This window comes from Mauremys reevesii, linkage group 6, assembly GCF_016161935.1.
Source record: "Mauremys reevesii isolate NIE-2019 linkage group 6, ASM1616193v1, whole genome shotgun sequence".
Taxonomy (NCBI): domain Eukaryota; kingdom Metazoa; phylum Chordata; order Testudines; family Geoemydidae; genus Mauremys; species Mauremys reevesii.
In genome coordinates, this window is record NC_052628.1 from 32353548 (window position 1) to 32373184 (window position 19637).

General features: G+C 43.4%; 1 protein-coding gene and 1 long non-coding RNA gene across 2 annotated transcripts in view; one reads left to right on the top strand and one right to left on the bottom strand.

The window, feature by feature from the left end:
* SNX18 (sorting nexin 18) lies at nt 1-19387 on the top strand. Its single transcript, XM_039543477.1, has 2 exons — nt 1-1664; nt 17302-19387. Exons 1-2 carry the CDS (start codon nt 101-103, stop codon nt 17553-17555), a joined length of 1818 nt encoding a protein of 605 aa, XP_039399411.1. The 5' UTR covers nt 1-100; the 3' UTR covers nt 17556-19387.
* LOC120407669 overlaps nt 17573-19637 on the bottom strand; it is a 14241-nt gene continuing 12176 nt past the window's right edge. Inside the window, exons 3-4 of the long non-coding RNA XR_005600172.1 lie at nt 18817-18872; nt 17573-17698 (exon numbers count right to left, since the gene is read on the bottom strand). This is a non-coding gene — a long non-coding RNA (uncharacterized LOC120407669). The remainder of the gene's footprint in view (nt 17699-18816; nt 18873-19637) is intronic.

The window sequence follows — 19637 nt, forward strand, 5'->3', positions numbered from 1 at the left end:
GGGAGCAGCAGGCGGCGCTGCCGCCGCCGCAGGCAGCACGGGGAAGCGGCCGGGCTGCCCGGGAGGGCAGGGCTGGGTCCGGCCCCTGCCCGGCGGGGCCATGGCGCTGCGGGCCCGGGCGCTCTATGACTTCAGGTCGGAGAACCCGGGGGAGATCTCGCTGCGGGAGCACGAGGTGCTGAGTCTCTGCAGCGAGCAGGACATCGAGGGCTGGCTCGAGGGGGTCAACAGCCACGGCGACCGCGGCCTCTTCCCGGCCTCTTACGTGCAGGTGATCCGGGCTCCGGCCGCCGAGCCGCCCGCCCCTGCCGCCGGGGCCCGCTACGCCAACCTGCCCCCCGGCGGCTTCGAGCCCCTGGTGCCTTCGGCTGCCTTCAACCCCCCGGTCCAGCAGCTCCCCCCTCCGGCGGCGGCCGAGCCCTTCCCGCTGCCGCCCGCCTTCCCGCCCGCGCCCTACAGCGGCTCCTACCAGCCCAGCCAGGGCAGCGACGACGACTGGGACGATGACTGGGACGACACCTCCACGGTGGCGGACGAGCCGGGCGTCCTGGGCAGCTCCTACCCGGACTACGATGCGGCGGGGGGCGGCGGCCCCGCCTCGGCCCGGTACCGCCTCTCCACGCGCTCGGACCTCTCGCTGGGCTCCCGCAACAGCCAGCAGCCCGGCCACCCCCACCACCACCCGGGCGGCGGGGCCAAGAGCTCAGCCACGGTGAGCCGCAACCTCAACCGCTTCTCCACCTTCGTGAAGTCGGGCGGGGAGGCCTTCGTGCTGGGCGAGGCCTCTGGCTTCGTGAAGGACGGGGACAAGTTGTGCGTGGTGCTGGGCCCCTGGGGGCCCGAGTGGCAGGAGAACCCCTACCCCTTCCAGTGCTCCATCGAGGACCCCACCAAGCAGACCAAGTTCAAGGGCATGAAGAGCTACATCGCCTACAAGCTGGTACCCAGCCACACCGGGCAGCAGGTGCACCGCCGCTACAAGCACTTTGACTGGCTCTACGGGCGCTTGGCAGAGAAGTTCCCTGTCATCTCCGTGCCCCACCTGCCTGAGAAGCAGGCCACGGGCCGTTTCGAGGAGGACTTTATCTCCAAGCGTCGCAAGGGCCTGGCTTGGTGGATGGACCACATGTGCAGCCACCCGGTGCTGGCTCAGTGCGATGCCTTCCGACACTTCCTCACCTGCCCCAGCACCGACGAGAAGGCCTGGAAGCAGGGCAAGCGCAAAGCCGAGAAGGACGAGATGGTGGGCGCCAACTTCTTCCTGACCATCAGCGTCCCCACCGGCCCTGCCGCTGCCCTGGATCTACAGGAGGTGGAGAGCCGGGTGGATGGCTTCAAGAGCTTCACCAAGAAGATGGATGAGAGCACCATGCAGCTCACCCACACCGCCAATGAGTTTGCCCGTAAGCAGGTGACTGGTTTCAAGAAGGAGTACCAGAAGGTGGGGCACTCCTTCAGGGGCCTCAGCCAGGCCTTCGAGCTGGACCAGCAGGCCTTTTCTGCCAACCTCAACCAAGCCCTTGCCTTCACGGGGGAAGCTTACGATGCCATTGGGGAATTCTTTGCAGAGCAGCCCCGACAGGACCTTGACCCTGTGATGGATTTGTTAGCACTATATCAGGGGCATCTGGCCAACTTCCCAGACATCATCCATGTCCAGAAAGGTAACATCCCAGTGTCTATCTTGAACATGCCATTCAATCTCTATCTCTCTGTGGTCAGATGTAGGAACCAGGAACTCTTAGCTCAGTCAGTGTCAATAGTTTTCAATTAAAGCCTGCTGCATTTACTCATGCAGAACTGCCACTGAGCTTAAATGCAATAATACAAAAGTTTCATTCCATACCACTTTAGTGGGAATTCTGACTGGCTAAAAGCCACAGGTCTGGGCCCTAAGACAGTCGTCTTCATCTATAAAATGGGAATTAATACCTGCCTATGGTACAGATATGTTGAAGATCATTGAGTTTGTTTATAAAACACTCTGCAAATTAAGTGCTGTAAAAGCATCTATTAGTATAATTAATATCTTAAAACAGTTTAACTGATTTTTAAAGATTTAATCTGAAGTTACCTGAGAACATAATACAGTTATAATTCCTTCATCCCAACCTGTCAAAGCACTTTACAAACAGTATTTACAAGAATCCATTTAGAAATATTCTCGTTTACAAATGAGCAAACTGAGCCACACAGCAAGAATGACTTGCTTGAGGTGTCACAGCATAACCTTGTATTATGTGCACTTTATGGTGCAAGATTTTGAATTAGATATTGAAAGCAGCTGGTGTCTTGTCTGTTATGGCTGGACACTTAAGGCTGGTCTACACCTAAAACTCTAGGTCAATTTAGTTACATCACTCGGAGGTATGAAAAATTCATACATCTCCCCCATTACCCCCCCCCCCCCCGCTGTATAGACAGCACTGTCAATCACTCAGAGGTGTAAAAAATTAACACACCTCCCCTATTCTCCCCCCCCCCCTCAGCTGTATAGACCGCACTGTCAATCTAGCTACCACCGCTTGAGGGGGTGAATTTACTACAGTGATGGAAAAACCCCTTTGATGGCTGTAGTAGATGTCTAAACTACGATGTTGCTGTAGCTATGGGGCTGTAGCACTTGTAGTGTAGACATAGCCTAAGGATCTACTTCAGTGAGTGTAATAGTTTGCTGTAGTGTTCTTAGTTAAAATTTTGTATTCTTCCTCTTCTTCTGTTCACTGTTGTCCTCCTAGCTACCACCTTCGCCCTGAGATGTAACTGTGTTTCAGAGTTTCTGAATGTTGTTTGTAAGACACTGGGATTCATTGGTGGGAAAGAAACTACCCTTCAATAGAAGGCGTGGCCAACCCACAATTCTGTTGCAGTTGAATTGTAGCTTGTGGAGCCCTCCCACCCTTCACCATTCTCGTCCTACCAGATGTGGGGAGCTTCTGTCCTGTGGTGGGGGTAGGGGCTTCATCAGGAGCAGGGAGCTGGGGCAGGGGCACCTCATGAGGCAGAAGCCTCAACCCTGGTAGGCATGTGCTATGGCTCTCAAACTTCTGAAAATTATCGTATGCGGCTCGGACGGTCAGTAAGTTTGGTCACCCCTGTCATATACTGTAAAAGAACTGTGTAACTAGTAACATTTTTCACATACATAAAACTTTTATGTTAAATCTTATTTAGATAACCTGAACTTTACAGTACAGATGCTATCCATACTAGACTCCTGACCCTGATAGGTCAGTTCCTAATGTAATCTAATCACTAATGCATTCTGTACAGTAAGATGCAGGGCATGAATTGCCACCCACAATGGTAGAAAAATTCATCTTTTGTTTTTTCCTAAATGACATGCCTCCAAGTTTTTGCTTTCTAGAACACCACCTCAGAACAAAGGCAAAACAGTTTGATTTGAAAGAGATAGGTATTTATAAAGTCCATGTTGGAATCACAGATTTCTGGTAAAATCTGAGGAACCAGAGTTTACAGGTATCACTGTAATACACTTACAGATTTGGTGCAAGGGCAGTTTTTGTTGTGTGTCTTTTATGAGTCTTTCACTCATCTAAATCAGATTTGTTTCACTAAAATTTTCGAGAGTGACAACATTATTTCAAGAAAGAGAGGGGGAAATTTATGCTAATCTTTTTATTTTGGAAAATTCCCCTCATTGGCATTACCCTGTATCAAGTCACTGCTATTGACTGTAGCATGCCCCTACTACCTCCTTCTGCTGCCTTCACCCATCCAACCTGATCTGATGACCTTCAATAAATTCCTGAGGAAATCAGCATTCAAGACAGAGACACTCACCATTGTAGCCATCAATAAAAGCAGCATTTACTATAGATCTTCCATAGATTTGAAGGGGGCATATCTGCACATCTCTATTATTCTATCTCACAGAACATTCCTTTGCTGCCATCCATAGGTGAAGCACTTTCAATAGAGGTAGTTGTCTTTGGAGTTAGTCAGAGCATTTACAAAAGTGCTGGTAGACTTAGTGGCATCACTCTGACAGGAAGGAAGCTATGTCTGTCCCTTCTTGTAGGACCTGGCTGTTTGGAACTCCTAAATGCTATGAGGATACAATCATAGACTGGCACCCCATTGTACAAAACAGAACAAAAAGACAGTCTCTGCCCTCAATCCTTTACAGTCTAAGCAGGGCTGCCGGGGGAGGGGCGTAAGTGGGGCAATTTGCCCGAGGCCCGCGAGCCCTGGCCCAGTGGCGGTCCTGGCCCAGTGGCGGCGGCATTTCGGCGACGGGAGGCCCTTCAGTGCTGCCGAAGACGCGGAGCGACTGAAGGTGTCCCCCCCCCACCACTGAATTGCCACCGAAGACCTGGACCGCCGCCAGGTGAGTACAAGCGCCGCAGCTCCCCCGCTTTGCCCCAAGCCCCCTGAATCCTCTGGGGAGCCCTGAGTCTAAGTCAGGGATCTCAAACTCCAATCACCACGAGGGCCACATGAGGACTAGTACATTGGCCCGAGGGCCACATCACTGACCCACCTCCAAACTGCCCCCGGCCCCGCCCCCACTCCACCCCTTCCATGAGGCCCTGCCCTGTCCCTATTCCAAGCCCTTTCCCAAATCTCTGCCCCTGCCCGCCTCTTCTCTGCCTCCTCCCCTGAGCGTGTGGCTCCCCGCTCCTCCGCTGTCCCTCATGGAAAGCACTAAGGGAAGAGCCTGGAGGTCAGCAGAGGAGCAGGGATGCGGCGCGCTGGGGTGGGCGGGGAGCTTGGTGGCTGCAGGAAATAACGGGGGGGCACGGGGAGAGGTGGTGGGCCTCATGCAGCCTGCATGTTTGAGACCCCTGATCTAAGTAGTGATCAGCTCTCTTCAGAGGAAAAAAACAGTAACAGACACTTGCCATTTCAGATCCTGGAAGAACAAAGATTTGTCATAGGTAGGGCCCTACCAAATTCACGGTCTATTCTGGTCAATTTCACAGCTATAGGATTTGAAAATTAGTTTTATGTTTTCAGATGTTTACACCTGAAATTTCATGGTGTTGTAACCATGGGGGTCCTGACCCAAAAGGGAGTTTGGGAGGTGGGGTCGCAAAGCTGTTGTAGTGGGATGGCAGCACAAAAGTGAGGGTGGCATTCAGAACTTCCTGCAACTGCAGGAGGTTCCCTGAGATGGAGAGGTGTCTGATCTCCCCTGTGCTGCTGGGAGTGCTCCAGCTGGGGACTCCTAGCTGCTAGTCCCACCCGGGATGGGGAGGGATAGGAGTAGCAGCTAGGAATCCCCAGTTGGGGTGCTTCCAGAAATATGGGGGAGGTCAGACATACCTCCATAAATCTCCTGCGGCTGCAGAAAGCTCCAGGGCTGCTGCCCAGCTTCTTGCAGCAGGGGGAGGTACCTGGAAGTGGGTCTGACCTCCCCAAGAGAGTGGCTGTGCAGGGGAAGACCTCCCCAGCCCAGAGACTAGCAGCTGGAGCCCAAGAGCCCTTGGCTGGGGTGCCTCCAGCCCTGCACTTCTGCCTCATCTCCAATAGCTAGATTTCACAGGGGAGGGCTTATTTCCTGATCCATGACACATTTTTCATGGCTATGAATTTGGTAGGGCCCTCATCATAGACAACTGATCATGAAAAAAGCCAGTCCATGCCAGTATAATCAGTCATGTACTGTGGTTTCATAGACACTGTCAAACACAAAGTCCTCATGTCACAAGAGACATGAGAAGCTAAGAACTATATACTGGAATTTGAGACCATCAGTCTGTTCATGTGCTGCTTTAGGATTATGAATTCATATATAGATACCATATGCCAGATTATGCATAAACTGTACAATTTCTGCAAGACATAGTGGCTTATATTTTCAAGAGTGAATAGTGGGTTTGGTTGCCTAATTTGAGACCACTTATAGTAGTCTGATTATCAGAGGGTGGGTGCTGAACATTGCTGAAATTCAGGCCCATTTAAAGTGTCTCAAGTTGTTTACTCAAACTGGGGCACCCAAAGTCCTTAGTCACTTCTGAAAATGTAGGTCATTGTCTGAAATGGTGTCAAAGATAAAATCTCAGACTGTATACAGGCCCTTGAAAAGGCAGCCAATCTTAGAACTGGACACTTAAGCAATACCAACCTGGTGGGGTGTGGTACACACTTCAAGAGAGATTCAATACAGGGAACATGAGTAAGAAAGGAAAATAGAAACAGCAGCAACTAGCTGGAACTTTTGTTGTACCATTAGCACACTGCCATCTAAAATGTGGCTTAGTGGATATAGCACTGGACTAGAACTCAGGAGACCTGGATTCTATTTCTGGCTCTGCTATTGGCCTGCTGCGTATTTGACCCTTGGGCAAATCACGTCGCCTCTTTATGCCTCAGTTTCCCCATCTGTAAAATGGGGTGATGATACTGCTCTCCTTTGTAAAGTGTTTTTAGATCTGCTGAGAAGTGCTATATAAGAATAGGTTATTGTCTGATAGATGCCTGTCAAGGCATATTGCATATAAAGTCAATAGTACTACTTGTGAGTAAAATGTAAGCATGTGCTTAAATGTTTGCAGGACAAGACCCTTTGCTGAAAATGACACATAGGTCTAGCACAGCTTAGGATAGTATATACATTTATTTTAAAATGGCTGAAGTTGAATTTTGAATGAAACTGAAAAGCAAACCAATCTAGCTTGTTACACACTGTTGTTGCACAGCAGTTTATTTTTTTTCCGTTTTGTAGCTGGAGGTAAAATGTTCAATAGGCTGATATTTCTCTAGAGTTCCTTTCATTATCTTGCTCTCACTTGCAGTCATTATAGCTGATTTGAGATACTTGTTTAGCCTTATACTGCAGCTTAGACTAATTAAGCATTCTTATTGGTGATGGTACTTGTCAAAAGTGGTATATTTACCTTTATGGACTTTGAAATATTTCATCTCGAATTAGCTGTTTCCATTGATAATGTACATTGTCAAGTGTACTTTTAATAAAGATGAGGCATAGTGGCAGAATGGAGATCAGTCATCACAAGGTAATCAGTGATACTAAATATATCTGCAGAGGTCTCTTAAATCTGTGTTTAATATTTATATGACTGTAGCACCAAAGGACCACAGTTGTGATTCAGAGTCCATTGTATTAGGGGCTATCAAGACACTGCCCTTGCCCCAGAGAGCTTACTTCCTAAGAAGACAAATGACATTTGAAGAGTGGGAGTGTGGGAAGGACAGGATTACAATCACATATGTACAATTTTTATTTACATTAGGCATTTTAAAAATAGACACTCATTTAACACCATCTGCTCTCTACATCATTAATTGGCTACATATAAACTGAATTAATGTAACCATTAAGTCTAGAAAAAAATTGGAAACCATAGAACTTTTAAACCCCTCCATCAATCACCTTTTATTATTTGCATGGTATCTGAATTGGATCTAGGTGTGAAGCTGATTTTACTAACCTTTTGCACTGAAATATGTGTAGCAGTTTCCTATGAACATCACACCTGCTGTGACTGGAAGTGCACCCAGTGTAAGCAATCCCCTACCTGATCTGATCATTGAGTAGTGAATCATAGTGCAAATTTAAATGGTTAGTACAACATTAGTCCTTTCAGCTTTTGAATGTAACTATTTTCTTCTAATATCATTGTGAGCAGTTGATGAACAAGCAGGCATCAAAAAGAAAGAAGTCACACTTAACTATTATGTCACTGCAGACTCTGTAATGTTAGTATGCTGAATTGGGCCCCAGTCTTGCAGACATTTACATATGTTAGTGACTTTTCCCACAAAAGCCTTTGCAGGATCCTGGGCTTAACATTGTAAGAGTTATTTTTCCAGCAAGGGGACATGGGAGTTTAAAGAAAAAAAACAAATAAGTATCCTCATGCAGGACCAAGTTTTTGAGGTGGATAGTTATTTATTTATTTTTTTTAAACCAGTGTCTGCCAGATAGTTTGCAAGCACTTGTAACCTTTGTACAACTGCCTTTTGAAGTGCAGGCTACTTTCCTTTTCTGAAAGATAGAACTCCTCTTATATTTTCCACCTTCATGGAGAAAAGCATCATCTTCAGTTTAAAAAGTCTGGGTGTATATATTTTGTTGGCTAGCTCTGAAGAGGTAAGTCACTATTTTCAACCTGTGGTGTTGAAGACAAGTTGCTTCCTTCTCTGTTGGTATGTGTACAGTGCAGCTAGATGCCTGTGGCTAGCCTGTGCCAGCCAACTCGGGCTGTTTAATTGTGGCATAGATGTCTGTACAGTTGCAGGGTCTTAGATCCCAGGCTGCACCCCAACCCTGACTGTTTACACTGCAGTTAAACAGCCACTTAGGCTAAGCCCCACGAGCCCAAGTCAGCTGGCACGGGCCAGCCCTGGGTGTCTTTACTGCTATGTATACAACCCTTTTGACTCCAAACATGATTCTAGGTAGGGTAGTAATTGGTTCCTTCTTCATTACTGTGCTCTCAGTTTTTCATTATGACAGCTTTGCTGTCTATTCAACACTTAAGGCTGAGAGAGGTTTTCTGTTTTCAACTTAAGGCAAAAAACCCTATTAAGCTATTTTTTGTCATATAACCTGCTTAATGTACAGAATATGCAAGATGTTCATTTACTATGAGCAAATTTCTCTAATCTGTACTGATGACATTAAGCAAATAGTCCGTCAGTAGTGAAATCCCTTGTACCACTTCATACCTTCATTTTGAAGCGCAAGAGGAGAGTATTCCTTTTTTTAAATTCCATTTTAAGAAAGTAAATGGGAATTGTAAAAGGCCCTCTGACGATATTTAGCTTCAGCTGCATTGTCTGTGGGATCTCAAAGTACTGTACAAATGTTAATGAATGTGAATCCTCACAATATCCATGTGAATGGCTAATATTCCTCTTTTAATATGAGGAAGCTGATTAGAGTGGAGGCTAAAACTTTATTATTGTAAACCCCTGTATAGTATCCCTGAGCAGTGTGAGGGGCAACATGAAATTGACATAATTCTTGATGGTTCACCTCACTGCACAGGTGTAATGAGACTGTCTAGAATTAGAGAGACAAGGTGGGTGAGGTAACGTCATTGGATTGGTGAAAGACAAGGTTTCAAACTACACAGAGCCCTTCTTCAGATCACAAAAGCTCTGTGTAACTCAGAAGTTTGTCTGTTTCTCTAACGGAAGTTGGTCCAGTAAGAGATAGACAGAGTGGGTGAAGTACTCTAATATCCTGGGACTAACACAGGTACAACAGCACTGCGAACATTGTCTAGAATTGGATTAGTTTGGGGCTCTTTTGGTTGGCAAACCTGTGTAGCAGAGGAACTGGAGCTCTCTGTAGACTCAGGAAGACAACAATGCTTGGATGTATTGGTCTGTTTCTGTGGGCTCTCTTTGCAACTGTAAGTACTAATAATTATTATATTTGTATAATGTCTTCACTTTTGCAGTAATTGCTTGCTTCGGACCTTATGCTCACCAAGGAAGCTGTTCACTTGCCAGTGGAGAAGGGATTTTAAATCCTTTATGATAAACAATGGACTGTGAATTTGGGGTGGATATGATGGCTGCTATTTTGACACCATCAGCTCAGGCTTAAACAAAGACTGTGAATGGCTAGCCAACTACAAAAGCAATTTCTCCTCCCAAGGTGTGAACAACACCTCAACTACTAGAAGAGGGCCTCATCCTCCCTGACTGAGCTAACCTCATTATCTCTAGATTGATTCTTGCTTGCATATTTATACCTGCCTCTGGAAATTTCCACTACATGCATTTGACAAAGTGGGTATTCACCCACGAAAGCTTATGCTCCAATATGTCTGTTAGTCTATAAGGTGCCACAGGACTCTGTCCCTTTTTATCATGGCTGCTATTACTGAGGAAACTTAATATGCAGATTCAGGTAGCTCTTCTGTGAAGAATGAGTAGGCAGTTTAAGGTTAATTTGCTCTCAGCCTTTGCTGAGAGGTTGCTTCTGCTTTCAGAATCTTCTAGTGAGTGGGATGAATACCTCACATAAAAACTCAGTTGTCCTCTGAGAGTGAAAGGTAAATCAAGCTTCATGTATGCATTCATGGGCTACCACGTGTTTGTCTTTTCAGAACTCTAGGCCAGACATTGCAGTAAAATAGTCTGAGGGCTTGGATCCTAGATAAGAAAAAAGTGAGCCTGTTTCAAATTGCATTTTTCATTTTTGCAACTTTGTATACAATACCATAAAAGTGATATGGTAAGTGAATGGATATCTATATTCTCCTTATGTGGTAGAAATGGCCTTATTTTAAATGGCTTGTTTTAATGTAAGGCAGGCAAGGGAAAGGAGAGGTTAGAATTCAAGGTTACCACTTTGAAAGCACACTATTCAGTATTCAAAGAGGAATCCGGGAAGCCTACTAGTAGTCCTGCAGATTTAAAATAAGGGTCAGTTTGATGGCAGCAAAAAGTTATATATTATTTTACTCTAATAATCCACCAAGTTGTATTGCATAGTTTACTGATTGGATAAGGGATCATTACACAGACCTTCTTATTTTCACAAGATTTCACAGTTGTAACCACTGAAAGATATTCTTTGTTAAATTTAGAATTTCTTCAAAGACCATCATGTTTTCTGACTAATTTAGTTTGCTTTTGAGAGGGCAGTATTTCTGAAGAACCTTTGTACTTCTGCACAGACTCATCAGGGAGGATTTCCTACTGAAGCTCATTGGCTGGTGGACTTCTCAAAAGGAGGCATTCAAGAATGTGGCATTCCTTGTTTTTGCCATACTTTTCACTGATACAAAGGCCAGAATATGCAAGCTCCCCTGATTTTTCCCAGCTCTGTCATTCTGTGGCTACTGCCTTTTTACTACTCACTCAAAATGTCTCCATTGGTTGTTTGAAGTTGATGTATTATCTTGTTCAGAAAAGAGCACTGAGTGAGTGATTGTTTGGTCCTCTTCCCAAGTTGCCTGGCTTGGATGCCACGCTGATAGTTTCTTTAGGAACAGCTAAGCTCTATAAGCCTGGTTATGGTCTTGTATGAGAGGCAAAACATGCAACACTCAACTGTTGTTTCTTTTCCTCACTTTTTTCTCCAGTTCCAGTTTAAAAAAAAAATGGTATTGCATAAAATAGCAGTATTGGTACCATAATGTGGAGGAGGATATTCCTGTAGCCCTTTTCTTGTTGGAACTCTGCCCCTGCTTCTCATGTTACATACTTTTTGTACAGTTGTTTTGAAAGAAATCTCTAATTTGAAGAGTAAAGTAAGGACTTCACTTGACTGATAAAGATCTGATATTTGCTGAAAACAGACAGGGTTATAATAAACAAGCTGACTAGTTTTAGTTTGTCACTTATCTCTGGCTCATGTTGAAATAGATCTTGTTCAAATTGTCCATCTTGAACTATATTAGCAGAATCACAGTTCAGTTGCCAATATAAGACAGAAATATTATGGTCAGAGGACCTTAGTGTGTTACCTTGTCAGTTCTTACAACCAGAGTTTGGTGGGAAAGTTTAGGAATACCAGGTATTGGTGATTTGATAGTAGGTACACTTTCCTGTAAGTTGGTAATGAACCAAAGACTCACCATGCTGTCAGAAAATATTCACTGCTGCTTCAAGTGCCATCTTTCAGAGGAGATGTATACCCACTGTGACAAAGTTCCTCCTCTACCTTGGTGGGTCCTGCGCTTATTGGCAGATTTGCTCACCTCGCAGATTTACCCTGTGGGTCGGGAAACAGCCCAGAGACCTTCCCCTCTGGTACAGGCCACAGTCCAGGCCAATTCCTCCTGTGTTTGATCAGGAGTTGAGAGGTTTGGGGGAACCCGGGCCCACCTGCTACTCCAGGTTCCAGTCCAGGGCCCTGTGGACTGCTGCTGTCTAGAGTCCCTCCTGGTACAGTTGCACAACAGCTGCAACTCCCTAGGCTACTTCCCCATGGCTTCCTCCAAACACCTTCTTTATTCTCACCACCAGACCTTCCTCCTGATGTCTGATAATGCTTATACTTCTCAGTCCTCCAGCAGCATGCCTACACCCTCTCAGCATCTTGCTCCTAGTTCCTCACACACACTTCCTCTCACTTGGCCTGACTGGAGTGAGCCCTTTTATAGCATCAGAGGGGCCTTAATTAGAGTCAGGTGCTTAACTGCTTCACCTGACTCTTAGCAGGTTAATTGGAGTCAGGTGTTCTCATTAGCCTGGAGCAGCCCCATCTCTGGTCACTCAGGGAACAAAAAACTGCTTATCCAGTGACCAGTATATCTCTCTTCGATTACTCTGCTGTTCCCAACTGGCCCAAGTCTATCACACCACTCACTTGTGGTTGTTCCCATGATCCTGAACAGTTTGTATTGTTGCTGTATGCTATTAATGCATTATTGTTTTACCTTACAGGTGACTGTTTCAGTAGTGAATGATACATTCTCTGTATAGCTTGTGCACCCAGTGGCATTTCTAATGTGATAAGGACCCTCCATGTAAAAGGGGGGAAAATACTTATTTTTGTTCTGATGTGAACAATGTTCACTATGGTTTTCTTTGCTTTGTTTTCAGAATTATATTGTCTCTTCCCCTCTGCTCAAAGCCACAGACATTTGCACTGCAAGCCCTTTTACTGTCTCATTCTACTTTTTGTTTTGCTGTCTCAGAGCTTCTATATGGACCAGATGTTGCAACTTTTTGTTATATGTTTCACAACTGGAAGCATTTATTTCTGGAAAGAATTTTAAATTGTCAGTCTTCTTGGCTGCTAGTAACATAATTATAAATCTTCCTTATTAAATCCTGTTACATCATTGCATTCTCTAGTCTCCTCTTTCATTACAATAAAACATCATAGAATATCAGGATTGGAAGGGACCTCATCTAGTCAATCCCCTGCTCAAAGCAGGGCTAATCCTCAGACAGATTTTTGCCCCAGATCCCTAAATGGCCCCCTCAAGGATTGAATGCACAACCCTGGGTTTAGCAGGCCAATGCTCAAACCACTGAGCTATCCCTCCCCCTATCAGGGCATGAGGTTTTGTTACTGGAACCTGTGGTCCTTAAGCCTCTAAGGGGTATCCGTTGAACATCCAACTGTTTAGCATTGGACCTTGGATTGAGGATTACAAAAAATAGCATTTCCATCTTTCCATCATTTTTCCCCTCCTTTTTTCAGTTTGGTGATGCAGTTTTTTCTAGTGCTTTTGATCCATGCCCTCTTTGCTATTTGAGGGCTGATCCTAATCACCTAGAACTTGAATTGAAAGCTGGATAACAAAAGCTCAGTTCACAGAACTAGAAGCTTTAGAGGCATGAGCAAGTTTTTCTAGATTTGTAATAGCTGGAAGTAGAAAAGAAATATTTTGGTCATCTAGTCCATCTCTCCTGCTAGTAATCCTATACTTTGGATCAATGGTACTATATGTAGAAATGAAATGGATTGAATATTCTATTACACACAAAAATACATTAAAAGAATGTTATGGTTGCAAAATAGGCACTCAAAAAGTTAGGAAATGCCAAAATTAATATCTGCACAGGCATCAGTGTGCACAATTTTAGATCAGCCCCATTGTAATGTCCCTCCTGCTAATATACTAATACTGCTATTATATTGTACTGCTGTGAATACATTTCATGTTATTCTCTATGCCATACCTTAAGGATCCTAACATCTTGGTTTTTCTCCTCCCCCCATACACTAAGCAGAAATCTTCATGTCCTGATGCACCTTAGCTCAATGACTTCTTCCAGACCTTTTTTTTTTTTAAAGTGTGTTGCAGCCCTGCCTGATTACTAAATGTGCCTGATGATGATCTTTGCTTTGCCTCAGCATTTTAGATTAAAGAAAATTATAAAGAGTAAAGGTTTGTCCTGGTGTCCTGGCCAAACTTTCTCTGCCTTTTCCCCCTCCCTAGTTGTTATCAAGCAGTATACCATGCTGTGATCAGCCCCAAATGTGACTATATATCAGTGTTATAGCCCCCAATCAGTTCTGCAGTTGCATCTGCATGAGTGGACCTTAACATCCCTTGAGCAGAGCCTCATTGTAATCAATTAGGCTGGGTCCATCTGTGTGGATCCAAATGGAGCTATAGTGAAGTGTTTTGAGACCCTTTGGGCCGAAATGTGCTACATAATTGCAAGATGTTATTACTGAGAATGCAAAAGCAAATCAGTTTTTGTTAGGACTAATTTCACTAGACTCAGTTTTAACTCATTACTAAGGCCTTGGCTACACTTGCAAATTTGCAGCGCTGCAGCAGGGTGTGAAAACACACCCTCTCCAGCACTGCAAATTGCGGCGCTGCAAAGCGCCAGTGTGGTCAAAGCCCCAGCGCTGGGAGCGCGGCTCCCAGCGCTGTACGTTATTCCCCACAGGGAGGTGGAATACAGACAGCGCTGGGAGAGCTCTCTCCCAGCGCTGGCACTTTGACTACACTTAGCGCTTCAAAGCGCTGCCGCGGCAGCGCTTTGAAGTGCAAGTGTAGCCAAAGCCTAAATTATGTTATAGAGTGAATGTCAGTTTGCTTTATGCTTAATGCTGTTTAAAAATAAATAGAACCTTTGTTTTTGGTAATCAAATAGAGATCAAAGTGACTTTTTTTTCCCTTTTATTCTTTTTAGGTTAGTTGAAGGTTAATTGCTTTCTTATTATATTATTCTAAATCCATGAATTTTTAAAAAGCAAGCAAGTTCGTGTGTAAGGATATGCACTCATTACATATATTGCTGACCCTCGGCTATAATCTATTCTAGATGTTAATGGAGAATTCTGTTATAGTACCTGCATGAATCCTGCTGCATTAGGTCAACAATATCAATTATGCTAAAATTTCTACTTAGGATCCTTTTTCTAATTATATTTTGTTTTTAATGATCAATATAACTTTAAAACTCTTTACACTTATAATATTGTCTGGTTTATGTGTGAGCTATAGATTATAGAGAAGTTGTATTACTGTGGAATTGTTTGAGGAGAGCATGTGCTATAAAGTGAGTATTAAAAAACTAGCAATACTAATGACTCTTGGTGTGTAAGGTTTTTAAAATCAAATTGGAAGATAATTATTTGAATATTCTGTATCTCACATAACAATATTTCCCACATTGCAACTATAGTATGATCAAATTAAACAATTCCATCGAGCTTCTTTCTGCACAAGCCCCAAATTACATTTTTTCTTTGCACTGAAAGAAGTGTCATTGCTTGCAAAGAACAATGAAATCAATGGAGATTTAGAAGTATATTCTACCTGACTCTTGGAAGGGGACAGTCTATAGGCATAGGCATAGGCATGTGCTCCATAGCTCGCTGTTCCTCACATACAGGGGGTTTGGTTTAGTTTTTTAGATGGCCCAGGGTAGAGTGGATATGAGACCAATGGATTGTTTTAGTAGCTGATTTGTGCAATACCCACCTCTTCATTGGAATGTATTATCTATGTGAGCTATGGCAGCTCTGAAGTTGTAGGAGTTGGTGCAGAGCAGCTCTAGTACAACTTCCGGCATAACTACGTTGTGTACGGTGTGGACTTTTCACACTCCTGAGCGACGTAATTATACTGATATAGGTCTGCAGTGTGGACCAGATCCAAGTATGTCTAGTGGAAGTTTTCCAGTTCCAGGAACAGTATTTTAATCTGTTTTTATTGATAGTTAGTCTGAACTGCTTCAATGTACTTTGTCCTGTATTCACCTGGGTGAGGGAGAAATATTAATATCTACCTCTTTATTTCTTAGCTCTTAAAGGAATATATTGCAATAAACTTTTTAGGTTCTTTGTGTATTAAGTATTTAACCCCACTATACAGAACATAAGGGCTGAATGGTATATTTGAACACTCACTGAAATTTGAAAAGATAAGTCTGTTAATGACATCTTCTTTTGTATGTAGTCTGACTTCTGTGTGTTCAAGACTATTCTAATGGCATTCATGTGGGCTTAAGATTCATCTGTCTAGTCAGTGTCTTGCAATATTTTGTTTTCCCCACTGTTAATGTAGTGTTCTCTATCTTTCTCTGAAAAGCATACTGACTGATTTAAGATACTGAAATATAAATATAGTATTTATAGCCGCCCTGGTTTTGATAGGGCATACAACCCAACTTCAGCAAAATAAAATCTTAGCTTATTTTTAGCTATTTTCTTCATTATCTGTCAATCCAATCAGAAAAAGTTGCTTGTGTAATGCTTCCCGTAGTTAATTTTTGAGGTATTTAGAGCAACTCTGTATTGGTAAAACCCTATGACTACAGCTACTTATGGTATGTCTACACCTCAGGTGGCTCCCAGTCAGCGGCCTAGTGTGGGTGTTAAGGCAGGCTTCCTGCCTGTCCTGGCTCCGTGGACTGCACTGTGCCCCGGAAGCATCCAGCAGCAGGTCCAGCTCCTAGGCGGAGGCGTGCAAGAGGCTCCTAGGCGGTTCTCGCCCGCAGGCACCACCCAAACTGACCAATGGGAGTGTGGAGTTAGTGGTCGGGGAAGGGGCTGTGCACGGAGCCCAGTGCCCCCCATTCCCCTGCCTAGGAGCCGGATCTGCTGCTGGACGCTTCTGGGGCGCAGCGCGGTGTCAGAACAGGTAGGGACTAGCCTGTCTTAGCTGGGCAGCATCACCGATGGGACTTTTAATCGCCTCATTGGCAGTTCTGATCAGAGCCACCGTGACCCAGTGCCTTACATTCCGTGACCCAGTACTGGGTCATGACCCACAGTTTGAAAACCACTGTTCTATAGCATAGTAGTTCAGTTTCAGTGATCTCTTTCATGAGTTTGTTTAAATTTATTAAACCTTTGTCACTGACATGAGTTCCTCTTTTATTTCAGTTAAACTTTTGTAAGAAAGCACTGATAACAGTTTTATTGTCTACATATTTTTGAGAGCTAGAGTATATGGCACAGATATTACTGTGTTTACAGCTGTGTATCTTTACAGCTAATGAGTTTTAAATTATCCTAAATACAAGTTTCTAGAAGTGTGAAATGCCTGAGAGGTAGGTAATAACCGCATTGCAGATTTAAGTACACATCTGCAGCTGTGTAACAGAGAAAGCGAGAGAGAGAAAGGACTTTTAGTATGCCAGAGTATTTGAATATACACCACTACCTTGATATAACACTAATTTGATTATAACGCGGTAAAGCAGTGCTCGGGGCGGGAGGAGGGGGGCGCTGCGCACTCCGGTGGATTAAAGAAAGTTCAATATAACATGGTTTCACCTATAACGTGGTAAGATTTTTTGGCTCCGAAGGACAGCGTTATATCAAGTGGAGATGTTTTGATAAAGTACAGTAGCTAAATCTCTAGTTCAGTCTATTTAGTTTAAACTAAATCTATTTAGTTCAATATTCCCTTTTTGTTCTTTATACAGGAGCCCTTACCAAAGTAAAGGAGAGTAAGCGGCATGTGGAAGAAGGGAAGATGGAGGTCCAGAAGGCTGATGGTATTCAAGATCGCTGTAACATTATTTCTTTTGCCACCTTGGCAGAAATTCATCATTTCCACCAAATTCGAGTGAGGGACTTTAAGTCACAAATGCAACATTTCTTAAAACAGCAAATACTTTTTTTCCAAAAAGTGACGCAAAAGTTAGAAGAAGCTCTTCACAAGTATGACAGTGTTTAATCTCCTAACTTTGAATTGTGGACTGTTCCGAGTATGAGAGTGATTTAAGTAGCAGAGTAAAAATCGCTGTTATGGAGGAACTGTTGCCAACTGTTGGTGGTACAAGAATGGTTTTGTGTTCATCTGGAGTCCCAGCTGAATCTCTAATTAAGTAAGAAGAAAATGGTTAATATGGCTATGTAATAGAAACAGTACCACACATTGTAACTAAGTTATGCTGTTTATGCCTACACTACCATTGTAACTTTTTTGAAATAATGATTATACTATTTGCCTTATTGCTTTTTTGAAGTATGATATTTTAGTGCATACTTTGTAGACCTCAAAACCTTTTGGGTCTTTAAGAAAGCTGGCTAGATAAAAGCCTGCTTCAGATGCCTTTTTATTCTCCTAGATTTGGATTTCCTAAATTCAACCAATTCTCTGTTTACAAACTCCTACTAGAGCAGCTATGCGACTTTGTGCCTTTAGACTTTTGATTTTTCCTTTTCTAGTAAGCCACATTTTTATAACTGCATGAAGGGTTGGTGCCTGTGACAGGAACGGATTATGAAATCTCATATTGACTGAAATAATCAGCTGCCACCATCTAATTGGCACAGCAAGTATTGTCCTGTGATAAATGTTGGCTCAAAAAGCAGGATTTAAAATGAGTTCACACTTTCTTAGAACTGAAAATGAAGACTATTTATTACATTTGCCAGAACCTTAAACATACAAGCGAAGAGTACAGCACCACTGTATTCCCTTTCTTACCATGATTACATAGTGAGGGGTTTTATGTTAGAATACATTATTGTGAGTAGAGACTTGGAGACCTAATCTAATGGAAGCAGAGGAATGAAATGTGTCAAGGGACCGTGTATACAGGCAAAGTGACTAGCACTTGTTTGTGTACTTGATAGCTGGAGATGATTTCTCATTGTTTGGCTGTTGGTTCAGTGTAAATTCAAATACAGACCTACATGGTCAATTGAGACTCCACTGTGATTCACTGGTTTACTAAGTCACAAATTTTCAGAGATGTTCAGTGGTATAAATGGTTTGAAAGCAGTCTTGGCTGAACTGACTAGGAAACAGGAAGCATTTCTTATATTTATAACACCCAGTTAGAAATTAACTAAACTATTGTCTTACTTTTTTGTATAAGGATTTTTGCGAAGTTGATTGTGTGTATACACACACACACAAACACTGTCTCAAAATAACAGTTGTCTGAGCTAAACCAAGGAAATCAGTCTAAACTTTATCCTTAACCTACCAGTTCACTTTCTGAAGGTCACTACGAGAACATTTTTCCTTTATCTTGTCTCCTTCCTGTAAACAAAAACCAACGAAACTGAATTTAATTTACACACATGTAAAGAGCTAGCTTAAAACAAACAAAAGCCAGGAAACTAGGCAGTTAGGGTATCATTCGGATGGGGGTCTCTGGAAGGGGCGGTCAGGGAACAAGGAATGGGGGGGGCAAAGCAAGTTTGATATAACGTGGTGAGATTTTTTGTCTCCCGAGGACCGCGTTATATCGGGGTAGAGGTGTACTTAAGAGAGTGGTGGGTTAGGTTCGGAGTTTCAGCCTATGCTTGGTTAAGCCAGATACTGTTTTAATAAATATTTATGTGGTAATTATATGAGGCTGTAATCAAATTCATTCAGCTTCAGCAGTTAAAAGACTTTTCAGAAAATTACCTTGGTCCAATTAAAGATTTTAGGAACTTAACAGTACTGAAATGTTCATATCCAAGAGAAAATGAAGCTGTTATATTATATACAGTACAACATTATCAGAATGGTACAGTTTCCACAAATAAACTGTCATGCCCTTCCTCTCATTCTCAGTTTTGTTTCGTTTTTTTGGGAGGGGGACATTTTTAAATTTGACACTATAAATAAGTCTGAACTGAACCCTGGATCTGAATCTCTTCAGACTTTGGAACGATTCAAATCCAGGTCCAAACTTTGCGATTTTGGCCCATTTTTGTGGTAAACCTTTTGTAACTTCTATGTTAGTTGGTCTTAGGTGAGAAAAAAGTCGCTTGAATATCTTGGTTAACTAAACTCAGTGAGATGCCTTTTTTTTTG

Bases quoted from the DNA above. Each gene is read 5' to 3' on its own strand.
- SNX18 (XM_039543477.1), top strand. From the start codon at position 101: ATGGCGCTGCGGGCCCGGGCGCTCTATGACTTCAGGTCGGAGAACCCG. The intron at 1,665-17,301 runs GTAACATCCCAG...TTCTTTATACAG, and splicing joins CATCATCCATGTCCAGAAAG to GAGCCCTTACCAAAGTAAAG.